General features: G+C 39.7%; 1 protein-coding gene across 2 annotated transcripts; it reads left to right on the top strand.

Annotated features, from left to right (window-relative positions):
• The first annotated feature begins 273 nt into the window (after nt 1-273).
• Nucleotides 274-27317, top strand: CLSPN (claspin). Of its 2 annotated transcripts, XM_069477665.1 has the most exons (26): nt 274-296; nt 1855; nt 3486-3594; nt 4114-4562; nt 5177-5338; nt 6016-6093; nt 6410-6482; nt 7389-7497; nt 8035-8612; nt 13782-13973; nt 15713-15966; nt 17537-17715; nt 17819-17883; nt 18455-18654; nt 18997-19151; nt 20034-20260; nt 20814-20925; nt 22329-22401; nt 22621-22724; nt 24214-24378; nt 24486-24607; nt 24857-24984; nt 25303-25405; nt 26007-26089; nt 26352-26513; nt 27096-27317. In XM_069477665.1, the coding sequence occupies exons 1-26, from the start codon at nt 274-276 to the stop codon at nt 27204-27206; spliced, it is 4017 nt and encodes a 1338-aa protein (XP_069333766.1). In that variant the 3' UTR covers nt 27207-27317. The 2 variants fall into 2 exon arrangements, with proteins under 2 accessions (XP_069333766.1, XP_069333767.1); XM_069477666.1 differs by lacking the exon at nt 13782-13973.

The following is a 27317-nucleotide window of genomic DNA, read 5'->3' as shown; positions in this document are numbered from 1 at the left end:
CTCAGGCTCCGCGGACAGGAGCCACTGCGACCCGGCAACCCACCCTAGGTTACACTGGAAGGGCGCCCGGAGGCGCTTTGTGATTGGTGGACCGGATGGGGGCGGGGCATCATTGGGAGGCCCCCTCCGGATTGGTGCAAACCAGTGAGGTGGGGCCGCCACTCCGACTGGGCGCGAAAGCTTGAACGGCGTTTACGGGCTGTAGTCGGCGGGAGCCGCGGAGAGAACGGGTACCTGGCTCGTCCCGAGCGGAGCGCTGTGGAGGCAGGAGTCATGACGGGCGAGGTGGGTTCTGAGTTGAGCTGATGCACATGTGTCTCACCCGGGCTGCGGAGGCCCGGCGCCGAGGGGCGAGGCGGGGCTGGGGCAGCGCCGGAGCGCCCGGGCTGCGGGGACCACGCTCCCGGCGTTCACCGCGCCGGCCCCGGCGGCCTAGCTACGCAGCCGGCTTGGGCTCCGACCTCGCGTCCTGTCCCGCCGCCGGGCTTCCCGCGCTTCGGCCCGGGTGGCGTTGGTGCTCCGGGTCTCCGCGGCGGGCGCTGCTGCCGCCCGTCCCCTCCTCTGCCTGCCCCTGCTGCCCGCCTTTGCCGTTGGCGCGTTTCTTGCCGCGGAAGCTCCTCCTCTTAGGGCGCTGGGAAAGAGGAGAGGCCCGGGCCGAACCGGGCTCGGATGCGAGGCAAGATTGTCTGTAAATAGAGGGATGCGGGTGTTAGGGAGTTCCAGATTGGGCCTGGAAGGGGCCATTGAGGTCATCGTGCGCCGGCCCTTTGTGTTTTCCGACCGGGCCCCGAGTAGGGAAGTAGCGGTCGGGACTCCCAGCTGGCGAAATTGGGCATAGAAAACACGTCCGTTTCCAGGCCTGTGCCCTTTACGGAGCCAGGATAGGGCAAGACATTCTCACCTTGGGAACAAAATTTAAGCCCCCCCCCCCCCCCAAACCCAGTGATCAAATAGAAATCATATTTTAAAAAACCAAAATTAATGCAAATTCTCGGATTTGATGTTGAACAAAATAACAAACGTTTAGGTAAAGACAAAATGTGATTCTGCACTTGCATGACCCTGCCTCATTCACCTGGTTCCGATAAAATTTTATTTCCTAAAGCAGGAGGCTGATTTCATGAACCATTGTTTGTTGATTTGATTTTTTAAAAAATATTGGATAAAGATATTATTTATCTTGATTACTGAGTTTTCTGAGACTTCGCTCCACCCTGTTCCTGGCCCTCCCCTTTGACATTGCTGGTACTGCTGCAGATTGCCTAGAAGAGAATTGTGATTAAGAACATGGCCATGTATTGAGCTGTGTGGTTACCTAAACTGGATTCTACATCCACGAACAGAACTAAGTCTTACTGCTCTGGATTGTTGGGAGGATTGTCAGTATATACGTGATAATTCTAAGTGATTCCTTAAGATATGTTATCTTTGATTATTATTTTAATAATTGTAGCAAGCATTAAATCAATAGTTTTTTGAGAAACCACTTGGGTGAGGCCTTGTGCCTTGTTACATTGTAGATGTTAATATTTTCCTCTTATTAATAAATTGATGCAGGCCGGGCGAGGCCTGTAATCCTAGCACTCTGGGAGGCGGAGGCGGGTGGATCGCTCGAGGTCAGGATTTCGAGATCAGCCTGAGCAAGAGCGAGACCCCGTCTCTACTAAAAATAGAAAGAAATTATATGGACAACTAAAATATATATATATACAAAAAATTAGCCGGGCATGGTGGTGCATGCCTGTAGTCCCAGCTACTCGGGAGGCTGAGGCAGTAGGATCGCTTAAGCCCAGGAGTTTGAGGTTGCTGTGAGCTAGACTGACGCCACGGCACTCACTCTAGCCCGGGCAACAGAGTGAGACTCTGTCTCAAAAAAAAATAAATAAATAAATTGATGCAGAGACCTGAGAACCCTAAGGAGGTAGGAGACATCTAGGGCCAGCCTGGCCACAGACTGATCAAGTAACCTAACACATCCCCTCCAATTTTAACTTGTGACTTTTTAAAACCTCTTATTTAGAAATTTTCAAACTATACAAACATAGGAAGGCTAGCGTAATGAACCCATCACCTAACTTCAACTACAGATTGAATATTCCTTATCTGAAATGCTTAGAACCAGAGTGGATTTTGGATTTTGGGGAATTTTGGAATATTTGCATATATATATAATGAGATCTCTTCTGGATGGGACCCCAAGCCTAAATACAAAATTCAGTTTTATTTCATATATACCTAATACACATAGCTTGAAGTAATTTTATACAATATTTTAAATAATTTTGTGCAAGGAACCAAGTTTTGACTGTGACCCAGCACATGAGGTCAGGTGTGGAATTTTCCACTAGTGCCATCACGTTGGCACTCAAAAGTTTCAGATTTGGAAGCATTTTGGATTTTCACATTAGAGATGCTCAACCTGTATTATCAAATTGTGGCTAATCTTGTTTCATTTATACCACTATCCACTTTCCCCCTCACTGGATTAGTTGGAAGAAAATCCCAGACATATTATATCATCCACAAATATTTCAATATGCCTTTCTAAAAGACAAGGGCTTTCTAAAAAAGATAACCACAATATTATTGCCACACCTAAAACATATCTACTCAGTATTCAGATTTCTTTGACTCGTACATATATTTTAAAATTTTATTTCTATATTTTTACATGCCACTTTAGCATAATTATTTTTTATATCTTTTCAGTTTTTGTTTGACTCAGCATTCAAAGTCTGCATATTGCAATTTTTGATATATATATACTTATATATCTCTTCTGTATTAACTTTCTTTAATCTATAGATCCCTCTCCCTCATTTTTCCATGGAGTTTATTAAAGAAACCAACCAATTTGATTTGTGGAGTTTCCCACATCTACATTGTATCTCTGTGGTATTATTCAACATGTTTCCCTGTTCCCTCTATTTCCTGTAAATGGGTAGTTAGATCTAGAGGCTTAATCAGATTCATATTTGATTGTTCTAACAAGAATACTTTATAGGTGGTACTGGGTACTTTTATTAGGCTGCACATAATGTCTGCTTGTTTCTCTTTTTATGATGTTAGCAGTCATTAATTGTCATTGCCTAGGTCTGTTATTGAGGGTTGCTAAAATTGTGATAATCTCATTCTATCAGTTCTTCATTGATTAACTAGGATATTTCCCTAAAGAAAAACTTCCCCTCAATCATTTGGCTATATTGAGGAACAGTTCACACAGAAAAAGCATAATAAATACTTGATCCTTTTCATTTTTTTTTTTTTTTACCATTACTCAGAGAGTTGGTTTTATTAGCATCCTTCAAAGATGGACACTGAATTTTTGATTTTTGTCCAGTAATTCTAAATGTCATCCCTTCAAAGGACTATTGTATTGGTTCTTTCCTTAGTTCAAGTTGATGATCCCGTGATGATTTGTGTGTCATGTTTCTGGAACTTTCTGTCACTTGCTGGTTAATGCAAAGTATATTCTTATTTTCTAGGTTCATCTAGAAATCAGTGTTCCAACAGTCATTTCACAAGAAGAAGCAGACAGTCCTTCAGATAGTGGACAGGGCAGCTGTGAAACAACTGGGCTCTTGAGTGAAAGAGGTCTGTAAAATTCAGTACTTCTATTTTTTAGGAATAGGATGTGGGAGCCCAGGTTGTATTAATAAATGGATTGGATTAGTTTTATTATTTTCTTGATTTATTAAATTATTAATGCACTAAGCTTGTTTATTATAAAAGCAAAATAACAGTGGTTGTACCTATCCATTTCCATTTTGTTGTTGACCTGTATAAAATGTCTAATAGTTACCACATTGCTTGATTAGATGCATTCATGCTTTTATTATAGGATTTTTAACACCTGCCCAAAGGATGAGAACAACTTTACACATTGTAAATATATATAATTACACTTCCTAGTAAGAGACATTTTCCCAGGGAAAATGTTTTTGAAATGTATTTTTAGATTTGCTTTGCTACAATCAGTTGTTAATAGTAGTTACATAATTTCACAAGGCAATATATCACTTGTATAATTGAATATATTTTTGAGGAGTAGTGGAACTGGGAAGAAGATCAAATAATTGTATACTTTTTTTAAAAAAATTGTGCTTTCTCCAGATTCAGATGAAGAGATAATTGTGAGTAAGAAATTGAAAAACAGGAAGGCACTACAAGACAGTGATTTTGAAACAGATGACATACATGCCTCTCTGGAGAAAACTACCTATGACAGTGCCGAGGAAGAAAATAAAGAGAACTTTTATGCTGGGAAAAAAGCAAAAATTAAAAGGATATACAAAACTCTGGCAGACAGTGATGAAAGTGACATAGAGAAGTCTTTGTATCAGGAAAATCTTGAAAGCCAGGTGACACCTTGCTTAGAGCTGAGTCTGCAATCTGGAAATGGTCTGGACTTTACCATTGACAGGAAGAGTTCCAAAAAACCCATCCATGATAAAGAAGGAGCTGGGGGAAAAGCAAAAGTAAAATCAAAGAGAAGACTTGAGAAAGAGGAGAGAAAAATGGAAAAAATTAGGCAGCTAAAAAAGAAAGAAACAAAAAATGAGGTACATTTTAAAGAATACTTTGCTATTGCTTAGGTAGATTAACATTTTAGAAAAAGTTGCTTTCAGCACTCTAGGTTGTTTCTGCCTCAGAATATCACTTTGGATTGATTGTTTTGCATTGAGAGTAATGGGGTATGTGATTTACAGCTTACAGGTCTTATTCTCTGTTTTGAATATGCAGAGAACACTTCCAAATAAATGGGTTTCTGATTTTCTTTGTGAGCACGTGGAGTGATTTTTTTTGTTGCTTCAGATCTGATGAAAATTAACTTTGAAAGGAGGATTTTTTATGCATCTATCAGTTAGAAGTCTTGTTTGCTAACTGGAAAAACCATCCTCAAATTTTATAAACTACTTGCTTAATAAGTATTTACTTGACTTTTCCAAAAAAATTTACTGTTTATTAAGTTAATTTTGGACAGTTGCATAAAATCACAGCTTGGACTTCAAAGGATAACTGTGAGTTAGAGAATGTGAGAATGTTCTAGATGCCATATACTTGTCTGTTAATGAAACATGGACTTTTTCTCGCCTGATCCAAATTGCCATATGATATTCTGAAATGTTGGGCTTTAAAATGATTAGATTATGCTTTTTATTTATGCATTGTACAGGAAGATGATGTGGAACAGCCATTTAATGACAGTGGCTGTCTTCTTGTGGATAAAGACCTTTTTGAAACTGGGTTGGAGGAGGAAAATAACTCTTCACTGGAAGATGAAGAGTCATTAGAATCGATAAGGGCAGCTGTGAAAAACAAAGTAAAAAAGCACAAGGCAAGTTAAGCATGATTGCAATAAGAGCTAACCAACTGCTTCTGACCTTTGCTTTATTTTTTGATTTCCTGTTGCAACCTTAATTTTTTTTTTAACTGAAGAAAAACGTGTCAATTTATTTAAGTTTTTCTGCTGTTAATTTTGGAAACTTGCAGTACAAGTGATAGACATGCTAACTTCTTTGGAAACTAGTACTTTGTTATTGCCCTTTTAGGAATGTTGGGGAAAAAAGTAAGGTACTTTATGCTGTGGTAAGAAGCGGATAAATGGAACAGAAATGTAAATTTTACAATCCTGTGGCCTTTGAGAAATGAACCCAATAGGTTTTCAAGAAAGGTATCAAAGATAGGCATCAGTCAAAACATTATTGTCCTAAGTGTTTGGAAGCATAATTGTTCTTCCTAAGATTTTCTTTAGTTCCCTGGGAGTCATTGTCCCTCATTAGGAAGGATATAAGCAGAGGTATAAGAAATGAGGGTGCAAGCTCCATCTGAGATATTGAATTTGTTTTCTAAGCATAATAGGATGCTATGTGTTTAAAATATTCTGACAATTACTGATTTATTATTAATGTAGCATGATATGGTGTTGAAGTACAAAAGCAGTCTTCAGCTAGGAAACATGCTCTAATTTCAGCTTAATTTTTGTCCTAATAATCAACTTGTAATCTCTTTTAGAAAAAGGAACTGTCTTTGGAGAGTGGGGTCTGTTCACTTGAAGAAGAAAGTGAGTTAACAAAAGGCACCACGAGGAAGGTGAGCTAGAGCCCTATATATTTGTCACATTGATCCCTTTCCACAGGAGATCGTGGGTTTCTCAGGAATAAATATTTTGCCCTGTCTATCATATTTTCCTGGTACCCAACATACTGCTTTGTACATAGCAGGAACACAAATATGGATTGGATTGAACTAATTCTCTGAGACTTGCAAATAAATGATTGCCTTGAGTTCATACTGTATTGAGTTTATTATTCCCTCTCCTCTTTTCTTGGAGAGAACTCTTGAGGGATGAATATCTATCTTTCCGAATAATACCATTAATGTAGTCTCACTTTTTGTTTTCTTTAAGGAAAGAAAGGCGGCCAAGTTAAGTAAGGAAGCATTAAAAAAACTGCATAGTGAGACTCAACGCCTTATTCGAGGTAATGCAAATTTAAGACTCCCAATGTGAACTCAGATTATAATATCCAGTTTAGCATTGATCTGGGTGAATGGCTATTGTTCTAAAGCCCTTGGAACATTAGTGTAAACTGAAGAAATTTTCAGAACTGTAGTGGACGTAAAGAGGAAGTTTTTAATGATTGTGGACTGATCGCATCAGGATTCCTTTGGGAGGTGTTCAGATACAGTAGTCCCTGTCCCCACTATCTGCAGTTTCAGTAACCCATGGTCAACCATAGTCCAAGAATATTAAATTGGAAATTCCAGAAATAAACAATTCATAAGTTTTACATTACATGCCATCCTGAGTAGTGTGATGAAATCTCAAGCCATCCTGCCCAGGATGTGTGTCATCCCTTTGTTCAGTGTATCACGCTGTATATACTACCTGCCTGTCAGTCAATTAGTAGCCCTCTCAGTTATCAGATCAAAAAACATAGTATTATCCATGGTTTCAGGTGTCCACTGCATGTCTTAGAATGTATCCTCCACAGATAAGGGGGGACTGATAAATATATTATAAATTTTTAGGCCCCACAGAGATTCTGATTCATTAGGTTGTTTTGTTTTTAAGAGACAAGGTCTTGCTCTGTCACCCAGGCTAGAGTGCAGTGGCATGATCGTAACTCATTGCAATCAATAGGTTTGAAATGGGATCCAAGAATCTATTACTAAAAAACTTCCTGGATAATTTTGATTTCACAACTAGGTTTAAAAGCCGCTGGTCTTTGGGGAGCTCTTTTGTACCTAGCTCCTGCCTTTTTTAAAAGCAGGATTATTTTTTGTTTCTTGTGATGGCTTTGGTTATGCTGTTTGGTTAACTGAATATGCAGTGACATTGCAGAATACACAGTATATATATTTGTTTGTTTTGTTCCATTTTATAGAGTCTGCACTTAATCTTCCATATCATATGCCTGAGAATAAAACCATTCATGATTTCTTCAAACGTAAACCCCGGCCCATTTGCCAGGGAAATGCCATGGCACTACTGAAGTAAGAATCCTTTTTTCTGATGATTATAATTTTCTTGAACATTGTTTTGTACCAAACGTCTGGAGTAAAATGTTCAGATTTTTCCCTTAAAAGTGATTTAACTGGCCGGGCGCGGTGGCTCACGCCTGTAATCCTAGCACTCTGGGAGGCCGAGGTGGGCGGATCGTTTGAGCTCAGGAGTTCGAGACCAGCCTGAGCAAGAGCGAGACCCCATCTCTACTAAAAATAGAAAGAAATTATATGGACAGCTAAAAATATATATATAGAAAAAAAAAAATTAGCCGGGCATGGTGGTGCATGCCTGTAGTCCCAGCTACTTGGGAGGCTGAGACAGGAGGATCGCTTGAGCTCAGGAGTTTGAGGTTGCTGTGAGCTAGGCTGACGCCACGGCACTCACTCTAGCCTGGGCAACAGAGTGAGACTCTGTCTCAAAAAAAAAAAAAAAAAAGTGATTTAACTGATTTATTATGTGCTAAGGGATGAGAATGTTTCACATTTAGGATAATTTTTAACTCCAGCTCATTTTCTCTTCTCTAGGTCATCTAAGTATCAGTCAAGCCATCACAAAGAAATCATAGATACTACAAGTACAGCTGAAATGAACAGTGACCATGGCAAAGGATCTGAGCAGACAACAGGTGCAGAAAATGAAGTGGAAATTAATGCACTCTCTGGGGTTTCAAAGGAACCTCAGATCATTACTGGATCAGATGAGTCTTGCAATAAGGATTTGGTGAGAAGTGAAGAGCTAGAAATTGAGGAAAAAGAGAGGCAGAGTGATGCTAGAACTTCACCTGGGGACAGCTCAGTATTGCAACAGGAATCCTGCTTCCTGGGGAACAAGCACAGTGAGGAATATCAGGCTGGCGGACTTGTGACATCTGAACCTCATGCCCTGGAGGGTGAAGAAGGCCTGGAAAAAATAGAAGAAAGAGTTGAGAAAGTGGAAGAGCCCAGGCAGCAAACTAAATCATTAGCAGTTGTGCCACCTGAAAAAACGAGAAGGTTTACTCTGGATAGACTTAAGCAACTGGGAGTAGATGTTTCCATTAAACCTCGGCTGGGTGCTGATGAAGACTCCTTCGTGATACTTGAAGAACCTGAAACAAACAGAGGTAACCCTTTAAGTTGTGGGGAGCCTCCCTGGAGTGATATGTCCTGGCACCTTTTGATTATTTTTCCATTGTGGAGGACAGGGAACACAGGAGAAACCAATAACCACACATGATCTTCTGCAGATGTACCAGATATGGGCAGATTCCCATTTAGATAAACTTGTCAGGGTATCAGAATGATGTAAGGCTTGTTTAAAATGGAAGCCTGTTGATAGTAAATATACAAAAGAGGTACATTGCTATTGTGTTATGGTACTTAGGAATTTATCTCTGCCTTTCCAACCTGAAATTCTAAGTTTTTCTATGATCCTGTGTGAAATCTACTTTTTTTTGAGCCAGGGTCTTGCTCTGTCTTGAGGCTGGAGTACAGTGGTGTGATTATAGCTCACTATAACCTCGAACTCCTGGGCTCCAGCAATCCTTCTGGTTCAGCCTCCCAAGTACCTGGGACTACAGGTGCACCCCATCACACCTAGCTAATTTTTGTTTGTTTGTTTTGGTAGAGATGGGTCTTACCAGGCTGGTCTCCAACTCCTGGCCTCAAGCGATCCTCCTGCCTTGGCTTCCCAAAGTGCTGGGATTATAGGCATGAGCCAGTTTTTCACAGCTAAAGAAAAACATTTTGGCTTGCTTACATTGTCTGCAAAACTGAATTTCATTTTCTTTTCACTCATTCAACTTAAAGTATCTACTGCATGTAAGACGTAGTGGGGCATACCAAGATAAATCTGACATTTATGCTACACTTAAGATGCTCACACTCTAGTAGGGGAGATAAGTATGCAGATAACAGTAATACAAGTAATACGAGGGAGAAAGTGGTAAGTGACATCTTTGATAATGAACATATCATTGATAATTGAAAAAAATTAAATAACATGAAGAAAAGGGAAAAGTATTCTTTTTTGAAAGAAACATTTAGAATAAAGTGCTATGGGGGTTCAGCGGAGGGAGAAGTTTCTTCCAGTGGGTGGTTAAAGGAAGGCTTGAAGAGACGATGGATGTACTTATTTGTTCACTACCTTCCCTTTGTACAGTGAGTTGGGATCTCCTGTCTTATTTCCTACTCTATTCGTAGTGCTTTCTCAGTGGATGACATATTTGAGGAATTTGTATTTATTGAGTGAATGATCCTTCAACGCTGAATTCAAGTATTACCATATTGAATAAACTTCCTGACTCTTAGGTAGAGTTGGGTGCTCCCTCCTCTGCCTTGAGGCAGTATGGCATGCTGGTTAAGAGCTTAGGCTGCAGCAAGACCAAGATTTGAATCTGGGCTATACTACTAATTGTTTAAACTTGGATATGCTTATTTGACCTCTCCAAGCATCTTAAAAAAAAAAAAAAAAAAAAAAGCCCTCTGTGGTAGTGCACACCTGTAGTCCCAGCTACTTGGGAGGCTAAGGTGGGGGGATCGTTTGAGGCCAGCCTGCACAACGTAGAGAAACCCTGTCTATTTAAAAAAAGAAACAAAACTGAAACAAGCACTATATGGCTCATGGACTATAGTGAAGATTTGTTTAAAAAATAATGCAGGCCGGGCGCGGTGGCTCACGCCTGTAATCCTAGCACTCTGGGAGGCCGAGGTGGGCGGATCGTTTGAGCTCAGGAGTTCGAGACCAGCCTGAGCAAGAGCGAGACCCCATCTCTACTAAAAATAGAAAGAAATTATATGGACAGCTAAAAATATATATAGAAAAAATTAGCCGGGCATGGTGGTGCATGCCTGTAGTCCCAGCTACTCGGGAGGCTGAGACAGGAGGATCGCTTGAGCCCAGGAGTTTGAGGTTGCTGTGAGCTAGGCTGACGCCACGGCACTCACTCTAGCCTGGGCAACAGAGTGAGACTCTGTCTCAAAAAAAAAAATAAATAAATAAAAAATAATGCATACAAATGGATAGCATAAAGAAGCACTCAAATAGTGGTTGCTGTTTTTGTTATTAGTGAAATTGTTCACATCAAAACTCTCCTCCATTAAACAGCTTATCTTTGGCAGGTGCTATGTCAGGGGGTGTATCTGGTATGTAAAATATGTTTAGGGAGTCTGTTGATTGAATGCACTGACCTCGTGGAGGTGGAGGACATTTTTGGAAGGACAGAAAGAGCTCTGCATGGAGCATATTGGGAGCATGTGAAAGTCAGTTTGACCAGGGCTGGAAGTGAGGGTGGAGGGGTTGTGTAATAGAACTAGTATAGCTCCATTAGCAAAGAAGCATGAAAATGAGATGTTGCCCAGAACACTGAGGGAAAGTTTTGTTATGTAGGACTAGAAGTTGTCCAAATAGTCCTGGACTGAGAGGAAAGGGAAGAAACATTTTGAGTACCTACTATATTAGACACTAGTAGATTCTTTAATAGTTATCTTTCTTAATTCTCATAGCCCCAGGTATTTTGCAAATAAGAGGCTGAGGTTCAAAGAGGAGTTATTTTTCCAACATATTTAGCTATAAAGGGACCTAGCACAGTGCCTGGCACATGGTGGGCACTTATTTTTTTTTTAACTCAGAACATGTTTTCCATTAGAAATAATTGGCATAGGCCAGGCATAGTGGCTCACACCTGTAATCCTATCACTTTGGGAGGCTGAGGTGCGAAGATTGCTTGAGGCCAGGAGTTTGAGACCTGGGCATCCTAGTGAGACCTCATCTCTACAACAAATAAGAAGAAAAAAATTAGCTGGGTGTTGTGGCACATGCCTGTAGTCCCTGCTACTTGGGAGGCTGAGGCAGGAGGATTGCTTAAGCCCAGGAGTTTGGGGCTGCAATGAGCTATGATTGTGCCACTGCACTCCAGCTTGGGTGACAAAGCAAGACCCTGTCTCAAAAAACAAAACAAAAAAGGACATAAAAGTTGCTTCCAGACCAACCTATTCCATGATATACTTGAAGTTAGAGTCAATCAACATTCATTCATTCATGTAAGACAGTCCTTGCTCTCAAGGAAATTAAAGTGTAGTAGGAGTGCTAGGCAGACTGTTACAATACTGGATGCTAAGTGCTGTGATCAAGGTATGCACTTATGGAGGGTGCATTTAGAGTCTAGAGAAAAGATAACTTACTTGGACTGGGGGAGGTCAAGGGAAGCTTAGTAGAAGATACCAAGGCAGAGAGGTGAGCAAGGTCTTTCTTGGTCAAGGGAACAGACCAGCAGATGACACAGAGATGGTATAATTGAAAGCACAGGGTGTTCTGGGTGGCCGAAGTAAAGACTGCAAGGGATTAGTGACCAGAGCCCAGATCATTCAGGGCTTTTATGCTATGCTGGGAGTTTGGACTTTAGCCTTTTGGTAGTAGGGGACCTTTGAAAAGTTTTTAGCAAGTGAAATGACCCAATCAGATATTCATTTTAGGAAGTTCAATCTGGTGGCTGGTGTGGTAGATGCATTGGAAGGGATTAAGAGTAAAAGGAGTGGGAACAGCTCAGCTTCTTTATCTCATATGGAGTAAGGTTTCCATGAGAAAATGCATGTAGATTTAAACTTTATGGTGTTAGAAGTATATTACTCTTGTTGCTTGCAATAATAGGAAATAACCTCTGTCCCCAATTCCTCTACTTTCTGCACTAAGAGCAATGGGAATGAGATTCAGGCTACTGGTAGAGACTTGAAGTGGGGCAGAGACTTTTTGCTTAGAGAGGAGATGAGAGGTGCTGGGAAAAGACTGATGGAGGGAGAGGAACAGGGATTTTAAAATGAAGAGGGTCATGGTTGTGTCATGTAATAAAGGGCAGAGAAAATGGATGGGGGGATTGGTTGGGGGATGAAGAGCTTTGAGGACCAAGCTTTCTCCAGTTATTAATGAAGGCATCTCCTGCCTCACTATTATTTTAGGTCCCGAGAAATCTTCCTACCCAACCATTTCTTTTATTCTATTGGCACCAATAATGACCTAGCTATTTCTGTCTAGAGAAAGGATACCTTACTTGGACTGGGGAATCAGGGAAGCTTCTAAAAGGAGCTCAGTCTGGGAAGCTTAGTAGGAGATACCAAGGCAGAGAGGTGAGCATTTGCTTTCAATGTTACTGAAGGACTACAAAATAGGAGGTAGACTTACAGCTTCTCTCTCTGCTCTTTTGTTTCTAATGTAAACATACCATCCTTTGGAGTTAGTTTTTGCTGCTAATAATGTTAGTGACTCAGAATAAAAATATTTCCTTCCAGTTTTTCTTTTTTTCTAATAAGACCCTATAGGGAAAGAAAAAACATCTAGATGCTAGTCACAAAACTACTGAAGTATGACTTGAGTGCGTTTTAGAAAATTAACCGAGTATCTTGGACATTTATCATGGAAGAGAAAGCCATGCGAAAATATCGTTTCCCTCAACTCCAAAGGAATTTCTCCTTTTCCTTTCCTTATCCTTTCTCATTCTAAGTGCCAACTCTCTTACCACAGATCCTGCTATGGTATAAAGTGTTAAGCAGAGTGAGTAGGAGATGGTGCCGGGTAGCAGCTGGCTGAGGGAGAAAGGAGAAGGAAGTTCTAAGCTATAGCAGTGGAGAAAAGGGAAAAGGCTCTATTGCCACCGGACTGATGAACTTACTGCTCCCAGTATAATTCCTATTTGTATACAGGTTGGGTGTGTGGTATTCTGTAAGTGGGATTTCCTTTCTCATTGTACCAATTGTGCGAGCATTAACAGTTTCGCCAAAAGACTTTTTCTAGTCCTGCTGCTCGGTTACATCACTGACTTGATTGTCATTTTCCCTTTTTTTAAAAAATTGACCTTGGCCATATTTAGTAAGATTGCCAATAGTGAAATGTTCAAAATAGGGAATTAAAAAAAGGGAGACCCATGAAAAACTGAAACCCATGAAAAACTAAGCCCTTGAATAGTTGAGAATTATATTAATAGTATTTTTTCCTACCAGTTTAATACTTTTTTTAAAAAAAGAATTGCACATATTTAGAAACTTAAGGTATAAATTTCTATTTTAAAAGTCTGATTTTTGACATATTAGGGAAGAACAGTTGCAGTAGTCCGTTAGTTTAAGTTGTATGAATTTGATGCAGGAGTTAACAGCAAAGGAGTTTTTGATTTCTCTGTGTGTGTGCGTGTGTGTGTGTGTGTGTTTATCCTCAACATTGTTGAGCCAAAAAAGTTAGCATATAATTCTCAAAGGAAAGAGTTTGAACATGGCAAACTGACACAGTGGTTGGCATTTGGGTTTAGAACTGGAAGCCTTGAAGAAGCGTTTCTGGAAGCATGCTAATCCAGCAGCCAAACCCAGAGCTGGTCAGACGGTGAATGTGAATGTCATAGTGAAAAACGTGGGCACTGACGGAAAGGAAGAGCTAAAGGCAGATGTGGTGCCTGTGACTTTGGCAGCTGAGAAGCTGGATGGAGCAAGCCATACAAAACCAGGTATATGAGGGTTGTTTTGTTTTTTGTTTTTGCTTTCATTCTGTGCTCTAACAGATCTTACGGCTATTGAAGATGCTATAGTAAAAAGCTATAGAATTTTTTTCCTTGGAGACTTTGGAGATTGGATAGCAGTATCTCTGGCACGATTAACATGTAGTACACCTAGAAGTGTAGGATGGACAAGCTGGCTTTATTTCTTAAACTATCATTTGTTTTATTATAAAAAATAGTAAATAGCGATTATAGAAAATACATAGAATAAACTAAAAGCTTGATCTTCTATCAGAGACAAGTTCTGTAACCATATTGTGTATCTATCCTTTTAAACTCTCTTCTTTGCATGTGTGTATTTTTTTCTAAACCAATAATGTGATCATCCCATGCATTCTGCTTTGTAATCTGCTTTTTGCTTTAACAATGTGTTAGGAACAAGTCTCTTGTTCCCACCCTCTCCTTGAAAATACAAGTAACATATCACATGGAAAAAAATTTAAAACACTGAAAAAAAAAGAAAGTACCACATGAAAAATTAGAAATTAGTCTTCCCAAAGGTAACTGTTAAAAATTTCTTCTGTATCATTGTAGGAAAGTTTTTATCCCTATACCATTTTTTGTGTACGTGTGTGACATTGACCATTTACATCCTGTCAGGCACTGCTCTAGGTGCTTTTCATAATTTATCTCATTTAATTCTCATAACCCTATGAGGTAAATAACATTAGTATCCTTATCTTACATACGAGGAGACTGATACATAGAGCACTTAAACCACTTGCTCAAGTTTACACGGCTAGTAAGTGGTAGGACCAGCATCCTAATCCGGACCACCTAACTCCAGAGCTCAGATCCACATTATATTGCTTTTGATGCTTTTTTAAAACAGCTGTGAAATATTCCATTAAATGAATACAACATGATTTGTTAAACCATACACCTATCAATGGACATCATGTTTGTTCCAGTTTTTGGCTGTTGCATAAAATGTGACATACTAGTACCAGATATATATTGGTATATCTAGATGCAAAATTCCTTACAGTGGAATCGTTGCATCAAATTTTGGTATGTATCATCCAATTGTCTTTTGAAGTGGTTGCACCAATTTACCCTCTGAATCACAGTGTATAAGAGTTCCTGTTTCCTCTTGTTAATAATAGATATTGTCAAACCTTCTAATTTTTGCCAAACTAATATGTCAAAGTGCTATCTCATTTTGATTTGTATCTCTTTAATTAGAACTGAGGTTAAGCATTATTTCTAATTTATTAACCATACATGTTTATTTTCCTGTGAACTGCCAGTTCATATCTTTTGCCCATTTTACTCTTGAGTTGTTTCTCTTTTTCTTTAATATTGGCAAATTTGTCAATATTTTCCTTCATGGCTTCTGAGCCAGAGATTTTTGAAGCCCACTCCCCATCCCCTTTTTTCCCCTTTTGAACTGTTAATTTATAATCCCTGAGTAGTATATTAACCCAGGGTGCAAAAGTTCTCTTTTATACTTCAATGCCTAATAATCCCCCTGTGTTAAGATAACAAAAAAACCCTAGAGTACTAAGGCTTTTGATTTTCCTTTGGGATGTGACTATAATACTTCAGGAGTTACCTAAAATGCATACTTAATTATTATTATTTTTTACACCACTCTTATCTCATTTTGGGGGTATGAATTTAAGGGGTACACATAATTCTCATAGTTGGTCATTATGTTTAAAGCATTTCTACATATTTCTGTTCAGGTGAAAAGCTTCAGGTGCTAAAAGCTAAACTTCAAGAAGCAATGAAACTCCGAAGGTTTGAGGAGCGCCAAAAGCGCCAAGCATTATTTAAATTAGATAACGAAGATGGGTTTGAGGAAGAGGAGGAGGAGGAAGAAATGACTGATGAATCTGAGGAAGATGGAGAAGAGGAGGTAGAGAAAGAAGAGGAGGAAGAGGAAGAACTAGAAGAAGAGGAGGAGAAAGAGGAGGAAGAAGACGAAGGCAATCAGGTGGTTTCTGGCAATTATGTAATTTTGTTACTTGGTCATGATGAATAATAAGTATGTTCAATTGTATAAGAGATTTTAGGGGTATGGATCAAGGTAGCTACCTCATATGTGCCTAAATCTTAGTGCATTCAGTTCTGACAGTACTGTTAAACACCTGTAGTTCACAGAGCCTGTAGCCTTGGCTGCTACCTGTTAGTCTATGTCTATATCTATCTATCTATATTACATATATATTTTTTTTTTTTTTGAGACAGAGTCTCTTTCTGTTGGCCCGGCTAGAGTGCCGTGCATCAGCCTAGCTCACAGCAACCTCAAACTCCTGGGCTCAAACAATCCTTCTGCCTCAGCCTCCCAAGTAGCTGGGACTATAGGCATGCGCCACCATGCCCAGCTAATTTTTTCTATATATTTTTAGTTGTCCAGATAATTTCTTTCTATTTTTAGTAGAGACGGGGTCTCCCTCTTGCTCAGGCTAGTCTTGAACTCCTGAGCTCAAACAATCCACTTGCCTCAGCCTCCCAGAGTACTAGGATTACAGGTGTGAGCCACCGCTCCTGGCCCTAGTCTATATATTTTAATATACTGAAAATGGTTTTGTATAAATAGGGAATTTTGTCTTTGTTGTTTAGTTAGATTAAAAAGCAATCTTAATCTTAGCCAGATTGATGTCTGGAATAAATTCTCAGGGAGGCAGAGGCCTTCCTGTGTTAATTTTATTCTTTCTTTTTTTGAGACAAAGTCTCACTCTTCTTGCCCTGGCTAGAGTGCAGTGGCATCATCATAGCTCATTGCAACCTCAAACTCCTGGGCTGAAGTGATCCTCCTGCCTTAGCCTCCCGAGTAGCTGGGACAAGAGATGCGTACCGCCGCGCCTGGCTAATTTTTTCTATTTTAGTAGAGATGGGGTCTTGCTCTTGCTCAGGTTGGTCTCTAGCTCCTGACCTCAAGCAAGCCTCCTGCCTCGGCCTCCCAGAGTGCTAGGATTACAGGTGTGAGCCACCATACCTGGCCAATTTCATTCTTTCTTAAAGAGGGTGTTTGTTGAAGGGCCTCTGGCCCTTGTTCCACATAATATTGTTTTCTGCCTAGGGAAGACAGGTTATGATATGATTGTTAGCTATTAAAAAGCTTTCCTTTTTGTTGCTAGAGTCACTTGAAAGAGTTGGTTAATATTTAACCTTGGGTAAAAGAGAAAGAAAGCAATGGCTAAGCTGGGCACCCTGTCCCAATCTGGTTGGTTTGAGGTCAGTAGTCAGCCTACAATCTTAGACCAATATTAGACTAATCATTTAACCTTTTATTGCCTCAATAAAATGACAATCCAATCTTCCTTCATAGTCTTATAGCAACTTGGGGAGGGTAAAAGGTAAAAAATATAAGTATAAAAGAGCTTTAGAAGTATCAGGGAAAATTATGTTGATGATAATGGTCATATGGAGCTTCCTTCAAGTTTACCTTTTCAGGTTTAAGCTGTGACCTATAATCAAGCAGCCATATTTCGGACTAATGATGTATTTGCTTTTAAATTTTTTGACTTGTATTATTTTGTTTTTTGGTGGCATGATTGGTAAAGATTGCAGAATTCCTTCTTAGTAGTGAAGAAACAGAAACCAAAGATGAAAAAGAAGTGGATAAAGAAAATCATGATGGCAGTAGTGAAATTGGCAAGTCAGTTGGCTTTCTCTCGGTTCTCAAGCCTCTCTCATCAGATTCTACCCTACTTCTATTTAAGGACAACTCTTCCAAGATGGGGTAAGTAATTCTCTCTAAGGAAATATAAAGTTCCCTTAGATTTGCAACTGCCTAGTAAAAAGTAGGAACAGATACTGAAACAATTTACCTTCTTATTTTATAGTTACTTTCCTACTGAAGAAAAATTAGAAACAGATGAAAACTCAGGCAAACAGCCTAGCAAACTGGGTAAGTAGTGACTCTTGTGCAGAACTTGACATTTCTCGGTCCTCCGGCTTTAATATTTAAGGACTACAATTCCATAAGATTCCGTTTTTTGAATCTGGCAACTTTTCCCAGTCTTACATGTGGTAATGGAAGGGGTTTATGAATTAGAATATTTTTCATGGTCCATTTTATTAAAACTTACATATTTCTTTATCATAGACCATGGGCTTATATTATAGTAGTATATGTATGTTAGTGAGTACGTGTCAATTGAATAAACCATGAAATATTTCTGTCTGTAGATCAAAGGAAGATGTGTTAGATAATGAAGAAAGTGATCATAGGCATTAGGCAGAGTGAGAGAAAGAAAAGAACTTTCAGGTGTCACTTAGCTCAGAGTAATAAGCCCTGATTATATAATGCTATCTTAGTACTGTAATTTACTTTTAACTTTATGTTTTAGAACATACATTATAACTTGAGGGATTTGCCTGTGAATTTTATCTGACAGTTTCGTCTTCAACTCTTTTTCCTAAACAAATCCACCTTATTTCTGTAATCATACACTTAAAAGGTGTTTCTCTTTCTTTAGATGAAGATGATTCATGTTCATTGCTAACAAAGGAGAGCAGCCACAATAGCAGCTTTGAGCTGATTGGCTCCACGATTCCATCCTATCAGCCTTGCAACAGACAAACAGGCCGTGGGACCAGTTTTTTCCCTACAGCAGGAGGATTCAGATCTCCTTCCCCGGGGCTATTTCGAGCCAGTTTGGTCAGCTCAGCTTCTAAGGTAAGATGGTAATGGTTTTTCTAATCTCCTCCTCTTTTTGCTTCCCACATTGCTAAATAAAGTGTGTCCCAGCCAACCGACTCCCACCACATTGGTACTGAGCTTATATGTGTTCAGTTTAAAAAATCCACCCCCTTTGTGTATTAAAAACAAGCTTCACCCAGTGTTCTTCTTTCTTGGAGGTATTTTTCTTTATGCTTTTCTTGGCTATGCATTGTCCTCCTCAACTGCAATTGCCTGAGAGTAGATTAAATGTTGCAAATAGCAACTTCTGTTGTTGTCATGACAGTGAATGACATTTGTAAAATGTTTTGTTATTGTTTGTTTTTGTTTTGATGCCAGAGTTCAGGGAAACTGTCTGAGCCTTCACTTCCCATAGAGGATTCCCAGGATCTGTATAACGCCTCCCCAGAGCCCAAGACACTTTTCCTAGGAGCAGGAGACTTCCAGTTCTGTTTAGAAGATGACACTCAGAGCCAACTGTTGGATGCAGATGGGTAGGTAGTTTTGTGTTTCTGTGGGTGGGAATGGTGCCGGGTACTGCTTAATTTTGTTTAAAAATAAAGTGAGCTTCTGTCACTCCATCTGTGCTTTCTCTTCTGAGAAAGAGAAGGTGTACAGACCATTAGTATTACATTCTACAAGTTTGAACAAAGTCTGTCTAGAAAATAAAACATAAATAACTCTTGCTGATGTTCTGATCCTTCAATCTCTGTCTTATTTGAAATGCACAGATCTTGTATGGTCATCAGATTTCCCTCTATCTGGCTACACGCAGTGGCTCATGCGTGTAATCCTTTGGGAGGCAAAGGTGGGAGGATCTCTTGAGGCCAGGAGTTTGAGACCAGCCTGGGCAACATAGTGAGACCCTGTTTCTACAAAAAATAGAAAAAATTAGCCGGGCATGGTGGCTTGTACCAGTAGTCCTAGCTACTCAGGAGGCCAAGATGGGAGGATCATTTGAGCCCAGAAGTTCAGGCTTCAGTAAGCTGTGATCATGCCACTGCACTCTAGCCTGGGTTATAGAGTGAGAAAAAAAAAACCCAACAAATTTCCCTGTATCCATCCTACTATGTTTTGATTGTTGGGTTAGATTGAGAATTCACCAACCAGTGGCACATTACAGGACACAATGCCAAGCCCTACTCTAGCATCATCTGAAGCTAAAAATTACCCTTTACACTTTACCTTTTGAATATCATTTTATTATTTCACAAAACTTCCCCCTCCCTTTTTAGAATAGCACCAGCCTAAAGTTTGAACCTTTTGCTTTCTGGTTTGAGATTCAGCTTCTGACTGATGTTGGAAATGAATTCAGTTTTTTACCTGCTACTTTGCTACCTCTGGAGAATTTCTTATACTGTTCAATGTGCTCTTAGGTTCTTAAATGTTAGAAACCACAGGGATCAGTACCAAACTTTGAAGCCTCAATTGCCATTGGCCAGTATGGATGAGAATGCCATGGATGCCAACATGGATGAGCTGTTGGATTTGTGTACTGGAAAGTTTACATCTCAGGCTGAAAAACGTCTACCCAGGAAGAGTGACAAGAAAGAGAACATGGAGGAACTTCTGAATCTTTGTTCAGGAAAATTCACTTCTCAGGGTAAATATCCAACAGAGAGCATCGGGTTTACCACACCCAAATATCAGTATCCTTGAAAAAGAAGCCCCTTACCCTCAGGTGAAAAGTTCATAGCAAACAGGGCTGTGGTGGAATTTTGCTATAAATTGAATTCACTGCTTAGATCTTACTAAGAGCTCTTGCATTCTTAGAGTGATAAAGTGTCAACTTAAGACTGCTTTAGCTTTGGCCATATGATTCATCTATGTGCAAAGCTTAGAACAGTGTCTGGTATATAGTTAATTTCATATAAATGTTAACTTATTATTTCCCTCCCCCCCAACCCCCGACACACACACACTTGCTAGAATGTAAATTCTGTGAGAGCTGGGATCTATGTTTTGTTCACTACTATATCCCTGGTGTTTGGCACACAGTAAGCACCAAGTAAAGATTTGTTGAATAAATCGATGGTGAGCTTTTTTTGACAAACTTACCTTAGAACTGTATTGAGCTGACATGTCTTTAGATGGCTGGGAAAAGAGGATAAAGCTGTCATTCCTTGGTGACAGATCTTTTCCTTGTTGTGATGTAGATGCCTCCACCCCGGCTTCATCAGAGTTAAATAAGCAGGAGAAGGAGGGCAGCATGGATGATCCAATGGAGGAAGCACTTGCTCTTTGCTCAGGCTCTTTCCCAACAGACAGGTAAGTCTCAGAGATTGGTGGAAACGTGGGAAGGCCCGGCCTTTTAATAAAATCGTGGAATCATGTTCTCTGGGCTTAGTGATAACTGATCACGTTACGGGCTTCATATCTTGTCTGAGATTCTTGTGGTGGGTTTGAGTCTCATATTTGTACAGTAATAGATTTGAGGAGAACAGGGTAAAAAAAGGCAAGAATAAGCACATGCAAGATGCTTAACATCAATGATAGTTAGGGAAATGCAAATCAAAACAACCATGAGGTATTGCCTCACCCATTAGGATGACTATTATCAAAAAAACAAAGCAACAAGTGTTACAATGTGAAGGTATTGGAAACCTTGTGTACTATTGGTGTGAATGTAAAATGGTACCACCACTAGGGAAGATAGTATGATGATTCCTCAAAAATTAAAAATATTAATTACCATATGATCCAGCAATTCCACTTCTTAGTATATACACCAAAGAAGTAAAAGCAGGGATTTGAACAGATATTTGTACATTCATGTTCAAAGCAGCATTATTCACAATAGTCAAAATGTAGAAGCAACCCGTGTCCATGGACAGATGAATGGATAAACAAAATGTGGTATATACATACAATGGAATATTTAGCTTCAAAAGGGATATTCTGACACATGCTACAACATGGATGAAACTTGAGGACATTATACTAAGAGAAATAAGCCAGTCACAAAAAGACAAATAGTATATGAATCCACTTATATGAGGTACTTAGAGTAGTCAAACTCATAGAGACAGAAAGTAGAATGGTGGTTGCTAGGGGGTGGGGGTGGGGGGGAGGCAGATTGTTTAATGGGTATAGAGTTTCAATTTTGCAAGATGAAAAGAGTTTTGGAGATTGCTCGTACAACAATGTGAATGTACTTAACACTACTGAACACACCTACAGAGATGGTTAAAATGGTAAATTTTATGTTATGTGTATTTTACCAAAATTGAAAATTTTTTTAAAAGGCAAGATATCTTGTTTCCTGTTTCTTGAAGAAATTATTGTGCTAATAAAATATTTTAAATTCTTGCTGGGCATAGTGGCTCACCCCTGTAATCCTAGCACTTTGAAAGGTGGAGGCAGGAAGATTGCTTGAGGCCAAGAGTTCCAGACCAGCCTGAGCAAGAGCGAGACCCCATCTCTGCTAAAAATAGAAAAATTAGCCGGTTGTGATAGTACATGCCTGTAGTCTCAGCTACTCAGGAGACTGAGGCAGGATCACTTGAGCCCAAGAGTTTGAGGTTGCAGTGAGCTATGATGACACCACTGCACTCTAGCCTAGGGGACAAAGCAAGACCGTGTCTTAAAAAAAAAAAAAATTCTTAACTTGGCTGACTACTTGTGGTTTGCTTTCAACAGCTTATTTATTGATTCGCTGATTTGCATTTTAGGGAAGAAGGTGAAGAGGAGGAATTTGGAGACTTTCGGCTTGTTCCAAATGATAATGAGTTTGATAGTGATGAGGTCAGTATGAAGGGAAAAAAGTAATCATAACTGAACTCTATGTATTGCTGCCCTCAGGTTGTTTTTTTTTCCCCTGAGTTTTTGAGAATTCCAAGTTTGGCATCTTATCAGTAGCAATTTCCTAGAATGAGGTGTTTGGGCAGAAGTTTACAAATCCTGTTTTAGTTGAGGACACATTTTATTCTGCTTAACTTTGGATATGATGCTATAATTTTGCAGGATGAACACAGTGACTCTGGGAATGAAGATCTAGGACTGGAAGACCATGAAGAAGATGATGAAGAAGAACTCCTGAAGCAATCTGAGAAGTTGAAAAGGCAAATGTAGGTGTTAACGACCATTCTTTCAACTGCTAGAAAGTTCCGATAACAGTTGAGTTGTAGCTTATCACCTTTTTTACCTAAATTTGATGGTTCTATTTCTGCTTTTTGTGGTTACTACAGAACAAACAAAATCCTTCTTGAGTATTCAGAGATGGTCATGTCTTCCTTAAGTGACTTCTGTACTAAACATATCTAGTTCCCTCCACAACTAGTGACATTGCTTCCAGTCTTCTCATGTCTTGGATATTCTCTTTATCCTCAGATAGGGTCTCACTACTCCCTTGCACTAGATGCATACTACTTATAATGTAACCAAAGATCATAAGAGCTAAGTCACACTCTAGATCCTGAGGATCTAGTAGGTAACTAAAATTCCCTGGGTCTTTTTTCCAGGGAATTGCTGTCATTCCAGGTTTTCCTCATCCTTGTCTTGGGCAAATGACCCACTTTATTTTTTTAATGTTTTGTTGTTCTGATCATGAAACTAAAACATTTATTTTAGAATATTTAAAAGAATAATGAAAGATATAAATAAAAGTTATCCATGTCTACTACCATCCAGGATATATGTGAAAGTGTTGATGATGGTGGTTATTTCCTTTTAACCTTTTCTTTGCATATATTTTTATAAAGTTGATTTGTACAATTTCTTTTGTATATATAATTTTGCATCTTGCTTTTTTCCTACTTAGCATATCTATAAACATCTTCCAATGATAAAGTTTCATAAAGACAATTCTAATAGGTATGCAATATTATATTGCATGTGAATGATTTGGAATTCACATATAGGACGTCATATTGATCCCTATTAGATTTATATTGTTGCTTTTATCCCACCATCCCATTCTACAGGGTGTCCCAAAAGTCTTCATACAAAGGAAAAATTTTGTAATGAATATTTTGTAAATAAAGGTACATTTAGTTACAATTTCCCATTTTCCCTATGTATGGCGACTTTTGGGACACCCTGTATTAGGATCCACTTTGGGTTCTAATTTGTCACCCGTCAAATTAACTCTCCTACAGCTTTAGGTCATCCATAGATTTTTCTAAGCTAGTGGCCTCCCACAGTGCTAGGATTACAGGTGTGAGCCACCACGTCCAGCCAATTGATCAATTTTTAAATAAAGATGCTTCTCAACTTATGATAGGACTGGATCCCAATAAAGCCATCATAAGTTGAAAATATCATAAGTTGAAAATACACATTTAACTTAACTGGATATAACCCCATCGTAAATTGAGGAATGTACTGAATGTGTATTGCTTTCACACCATTGTGAAGTTGAAAAATCATTAAGTCCAACCATTATAAGTAGGGACTGCCATCTATTATAAAAAACTTATTTTCAGTATTGTCCAAATGTATTATAAATTTAAGCATTTTATTATTAGAGGTGGCCCTATGTTCTGCTTGTCGCATTGCATCCATATTCTCTATGTATATTCATTGTTGCATTTTCTAATCTTCAAAATTGCTTTCTAGGAGATTGAAGAAATACTTGGAGGATGAGGCAGAGGTGTCGGGAAGTGATGTGGGAAGTGAAGATGAGTATGATGGGGAAGAGATTGATGAATATGAAGAGGACGTAATTGATGAAGAACTTCCTTCTGATGAGGAACTGCAGAGTCAAATCAAGAAAATACATATGTCAGTATCCCAACAGGCCCTTCTAAGTAATAGGGTGCATCTTAAGGCAGGCCCTATAACCAGTCAGAATGGTCCTGGTTTTAAACACCTCGTTTATCCTGTTGTAGGAAAACCATGTTGGATGATGATAAGCGACAGTTACGTTTATACCAAGAGCGGTACCTTGCTGATGGGGATCTGCACAGCGATGGTCCTGGGCGAATGAGGAAATTCCGATGGAAGAACATAGGTATCCTGGTTGTTGCCTTTAGAAGCAAACAGTTACAGTGTACATGTTGTTACAGTTTGAGATGGCAAATGTAATTCAAAACTGTAACAGGCTATGTGGAGGACCTAGCTGTAACCATTGTTTTCTTTTAGTGGATGGGAAAAGTTTATATTAATATACAGTCAATGATAAGTGTTTATTCTGTGTCTGTCCAAGCCCATGCTCCTGTGAGGATTGCAGAATGCTGATGGCCTTAACTCTTTGCTTTAGATGATGCTTCCCAGATGGATTTGTTCCACAGAGACTCTGATGATGATCAGATCGAAGAACAGCTTGATGAGACAGAAGCCAGATGGAGGAAGGAGCGAATTGAACGAGAGCAGTGGCTTCGGGACCAGGTAGGAAGTCTGCAAGAAAAGAGGAAGAGAGGACCCAGTCACTTAGCTTGTCATGACAGTTTCAAAATCTTAAGCAACATATTGCTGTCCCTTTTAATCCTTGAGTTTTCCTTTGTGCTTTGAGAAGATAAGGATGGGCAACTCTCTTTATGTTTGTTTTTCCAAAATCAATTTTTGGGTACCTGTCCAAAGGAGGAAAGGTTGCAAAAAGGAAAAGAAATGATATCTCAGGTACCCTAGTTTCATCACCTAGGCTATGCTAACTATTTAGGAAGACTATAGACTTTTCTGTTAATGCTGTATGATTTTTATTTTCAGGCACAGCAGGGGAAAATTACAGCTGAAGAAGAAGAAATTGGGGAAGACAGTCAGTTTATGATGCTAGCCAAAAAAGTTACAGCCAAAGCACTGCAGAAGAATGGTAATAAGCTCTTGTTTCTCCTAAGGGGCTAGCCCCCTGGATTGTCAGTGCTTAGAACCTTGCAGGTGACTCTAACCTCCAGGGACTGTTGTAGCTTGGTCAGAAGCTTATGTCTGATACTGTCTTAAGGAGGCCTCACAGAGATTGGGAGAGACAGTGTACTTAGATCTTAGACTATTGGGCAGTAGAGGTTGTACTTGTGAGTATATGTAGCTGGTTTTGCTTTATGTTCTAAGGCTCGGAGTAGTGAATTCTGGCTTCTCTGTTTAGTTGCTCAGGATCATATACCCAAGTGTTAGAGCTGTGATTTGAACCTAGGAATATTTACATCCAGAAATGAAGCTCTTAAACACTACTCTATGCACTTACCACTTCTGTTTTTTCTTAAAACATTACTGTTAACGATTAATGGATAAGTTCAACTTAGTTGTCTGTCTTCTCAGAGCCACTTGCCGTAGTTCCAAAGTTAACCATTAAAAAATAATCAGAGTTCCTATGGCTTTAGCTTATTGGTTTAGTTACAGGGTTTTTTAGCTTGTTTAGATTTAAAAGTAATTTCAACTGGCTTTGCCTGTAACAGGCCTCTATCTTTTCTTTCTAGCCAGTCGCCCTGTGGTTACTCAAGAATCGGAGTCTTTATTGAGAAACCCTTTTGAAGCCATCAGACCAGGAAGTGCTCATCAGGTTGGTTGGGGACCTAGTTAATCTGATGTTACGGTCTGCAGGTTAGCTTGACCGGGGAAGCAGGTCAAGCTAAGGGAATAGTCGCTGTCATTAGAGGAGAGAGGTGGCTGCAGGAAATGGAAATAAGGAGGCTGCGATTTCCTTTCCACCTGAGGAGGGTAGGAATACGGCCCCTCAATACCTAGGGGGAGGCAGGGAGGGAAGGGCTTTTCATTCTTTTCGTGGCACTTGGGATTTGATACCAGATGACTCTTTTCCTCAGCTGAAGACAGGCTCACTGCTAAACCAGCCCAAAGCTGTGCTTCAGAAACTGGCTGCCCTCTCTGACCTCAACCCCACTGCTCCCCGAAATTCAAGAAATTTTGTCTTTCATACGCTTTCTCCTATCAAGGCCGAGGTGACAAAGGAATCATCTAAGCCTCAGGTAGGGAACTTAAGAACTAACTTGGTGGCTCCCCAAACCAGAATTTATTTATTTATTTTAATTTAAAAACAAAAATTCTGGCTTAACAGCTTATGCTGCAGTGTTGAAATCCTGCACTCCCCAGTAAGGTAAAAGGGAATTGCTATACCCAGTAATTAGCTTTTAAGCTTGCCTGGAAAGTTTGTTTCTTTTTGTCTGTTGTTAATCATCCATGATTTGACTATGAGTTGCTTAAGAGTTAATTGGGCTGGGTGTGGTGACTCACGCCTGTAATGGGACCAGCCTGGTCAACATAGTGAGATCCTGTCTCTATAAAAAATTTAAAAATTAGCCTGGCATGGTGGTGGTGGTACATGCCTATCGTCCCAGCTACTCTGGAGGCTGAGGCAGGAGGATCATTTGAGCCCAGGAGTTCAAGGTTGCAGTGAGCTGTGATTGGGCCACTGTACCCCAGCCTGGGTGACCGGGGTTGGGGTGGGGCTCTGTCTCTTTTTAAAAACAAACAAACAAAAAAGACCTAATTGAAGGTAAGTACTTATATGAGGGTCTTGAGCTGGCCCTGACTCCCTCTCTGTTCTCTAGGTAAAAAAAAGGGGTCCATCTTTAATGACATCCCCTTCACCTAAGCGCCTCAAAACAAATGAAAGCACTTCAAGATTGAAACAAAGCATCTTCAAGTACTTGGAAAGCTAACACCATCGAGGGTGCCAGCATCTAAGTTGAGACTGCTTTGAGAAATTTCTGGCATTGAAAGTTGGAACTGACACTTATGCTGATGACCCCTCCTTCTTTCATAATCAATGC

This window comes from Eulemur rufifrons, chromosome 8, assembly GCF_041146395.1.
Source record: "Eulemur rufifrons isolate Redbay chromosome 8, OSU_ERuf_1, whole genome shotgun sequence".
Classification (NCBI taxonomy): Eukaryota; Metazoa; Chordata; class Mammalia; order Primates; family Lemuridae; genus Eulemur; species Eulemur rufifrons.
Note: the sequence above shows the minus strand (reverse complement) of the source record. Positions and strands in the feature narration are given on the sequence as shown.

Bases quoted from the DNA above. Each gene is read 5' to 3' on its own strand.
- CLSPN (XM_069477665.1), top strand. From the start codon at position 274: ATGACGGGCGAGGTGGGTTCTGA. The intron at 7,498-8,034 runs GTAAGAATCCTT...TCTCTTCTCTAG, and splicing joins AATGCCATGGCACTACTGAA to GTCATCTAAGTATCAGTCAA. The intron at 18,655-18,996 runs GTAAGATGGTAA...TTTTGATGCCAG, and splicing joins TGGTCAGCTCAGCTTCTAAG to AGTTCAGGGAAACTGTCTGA.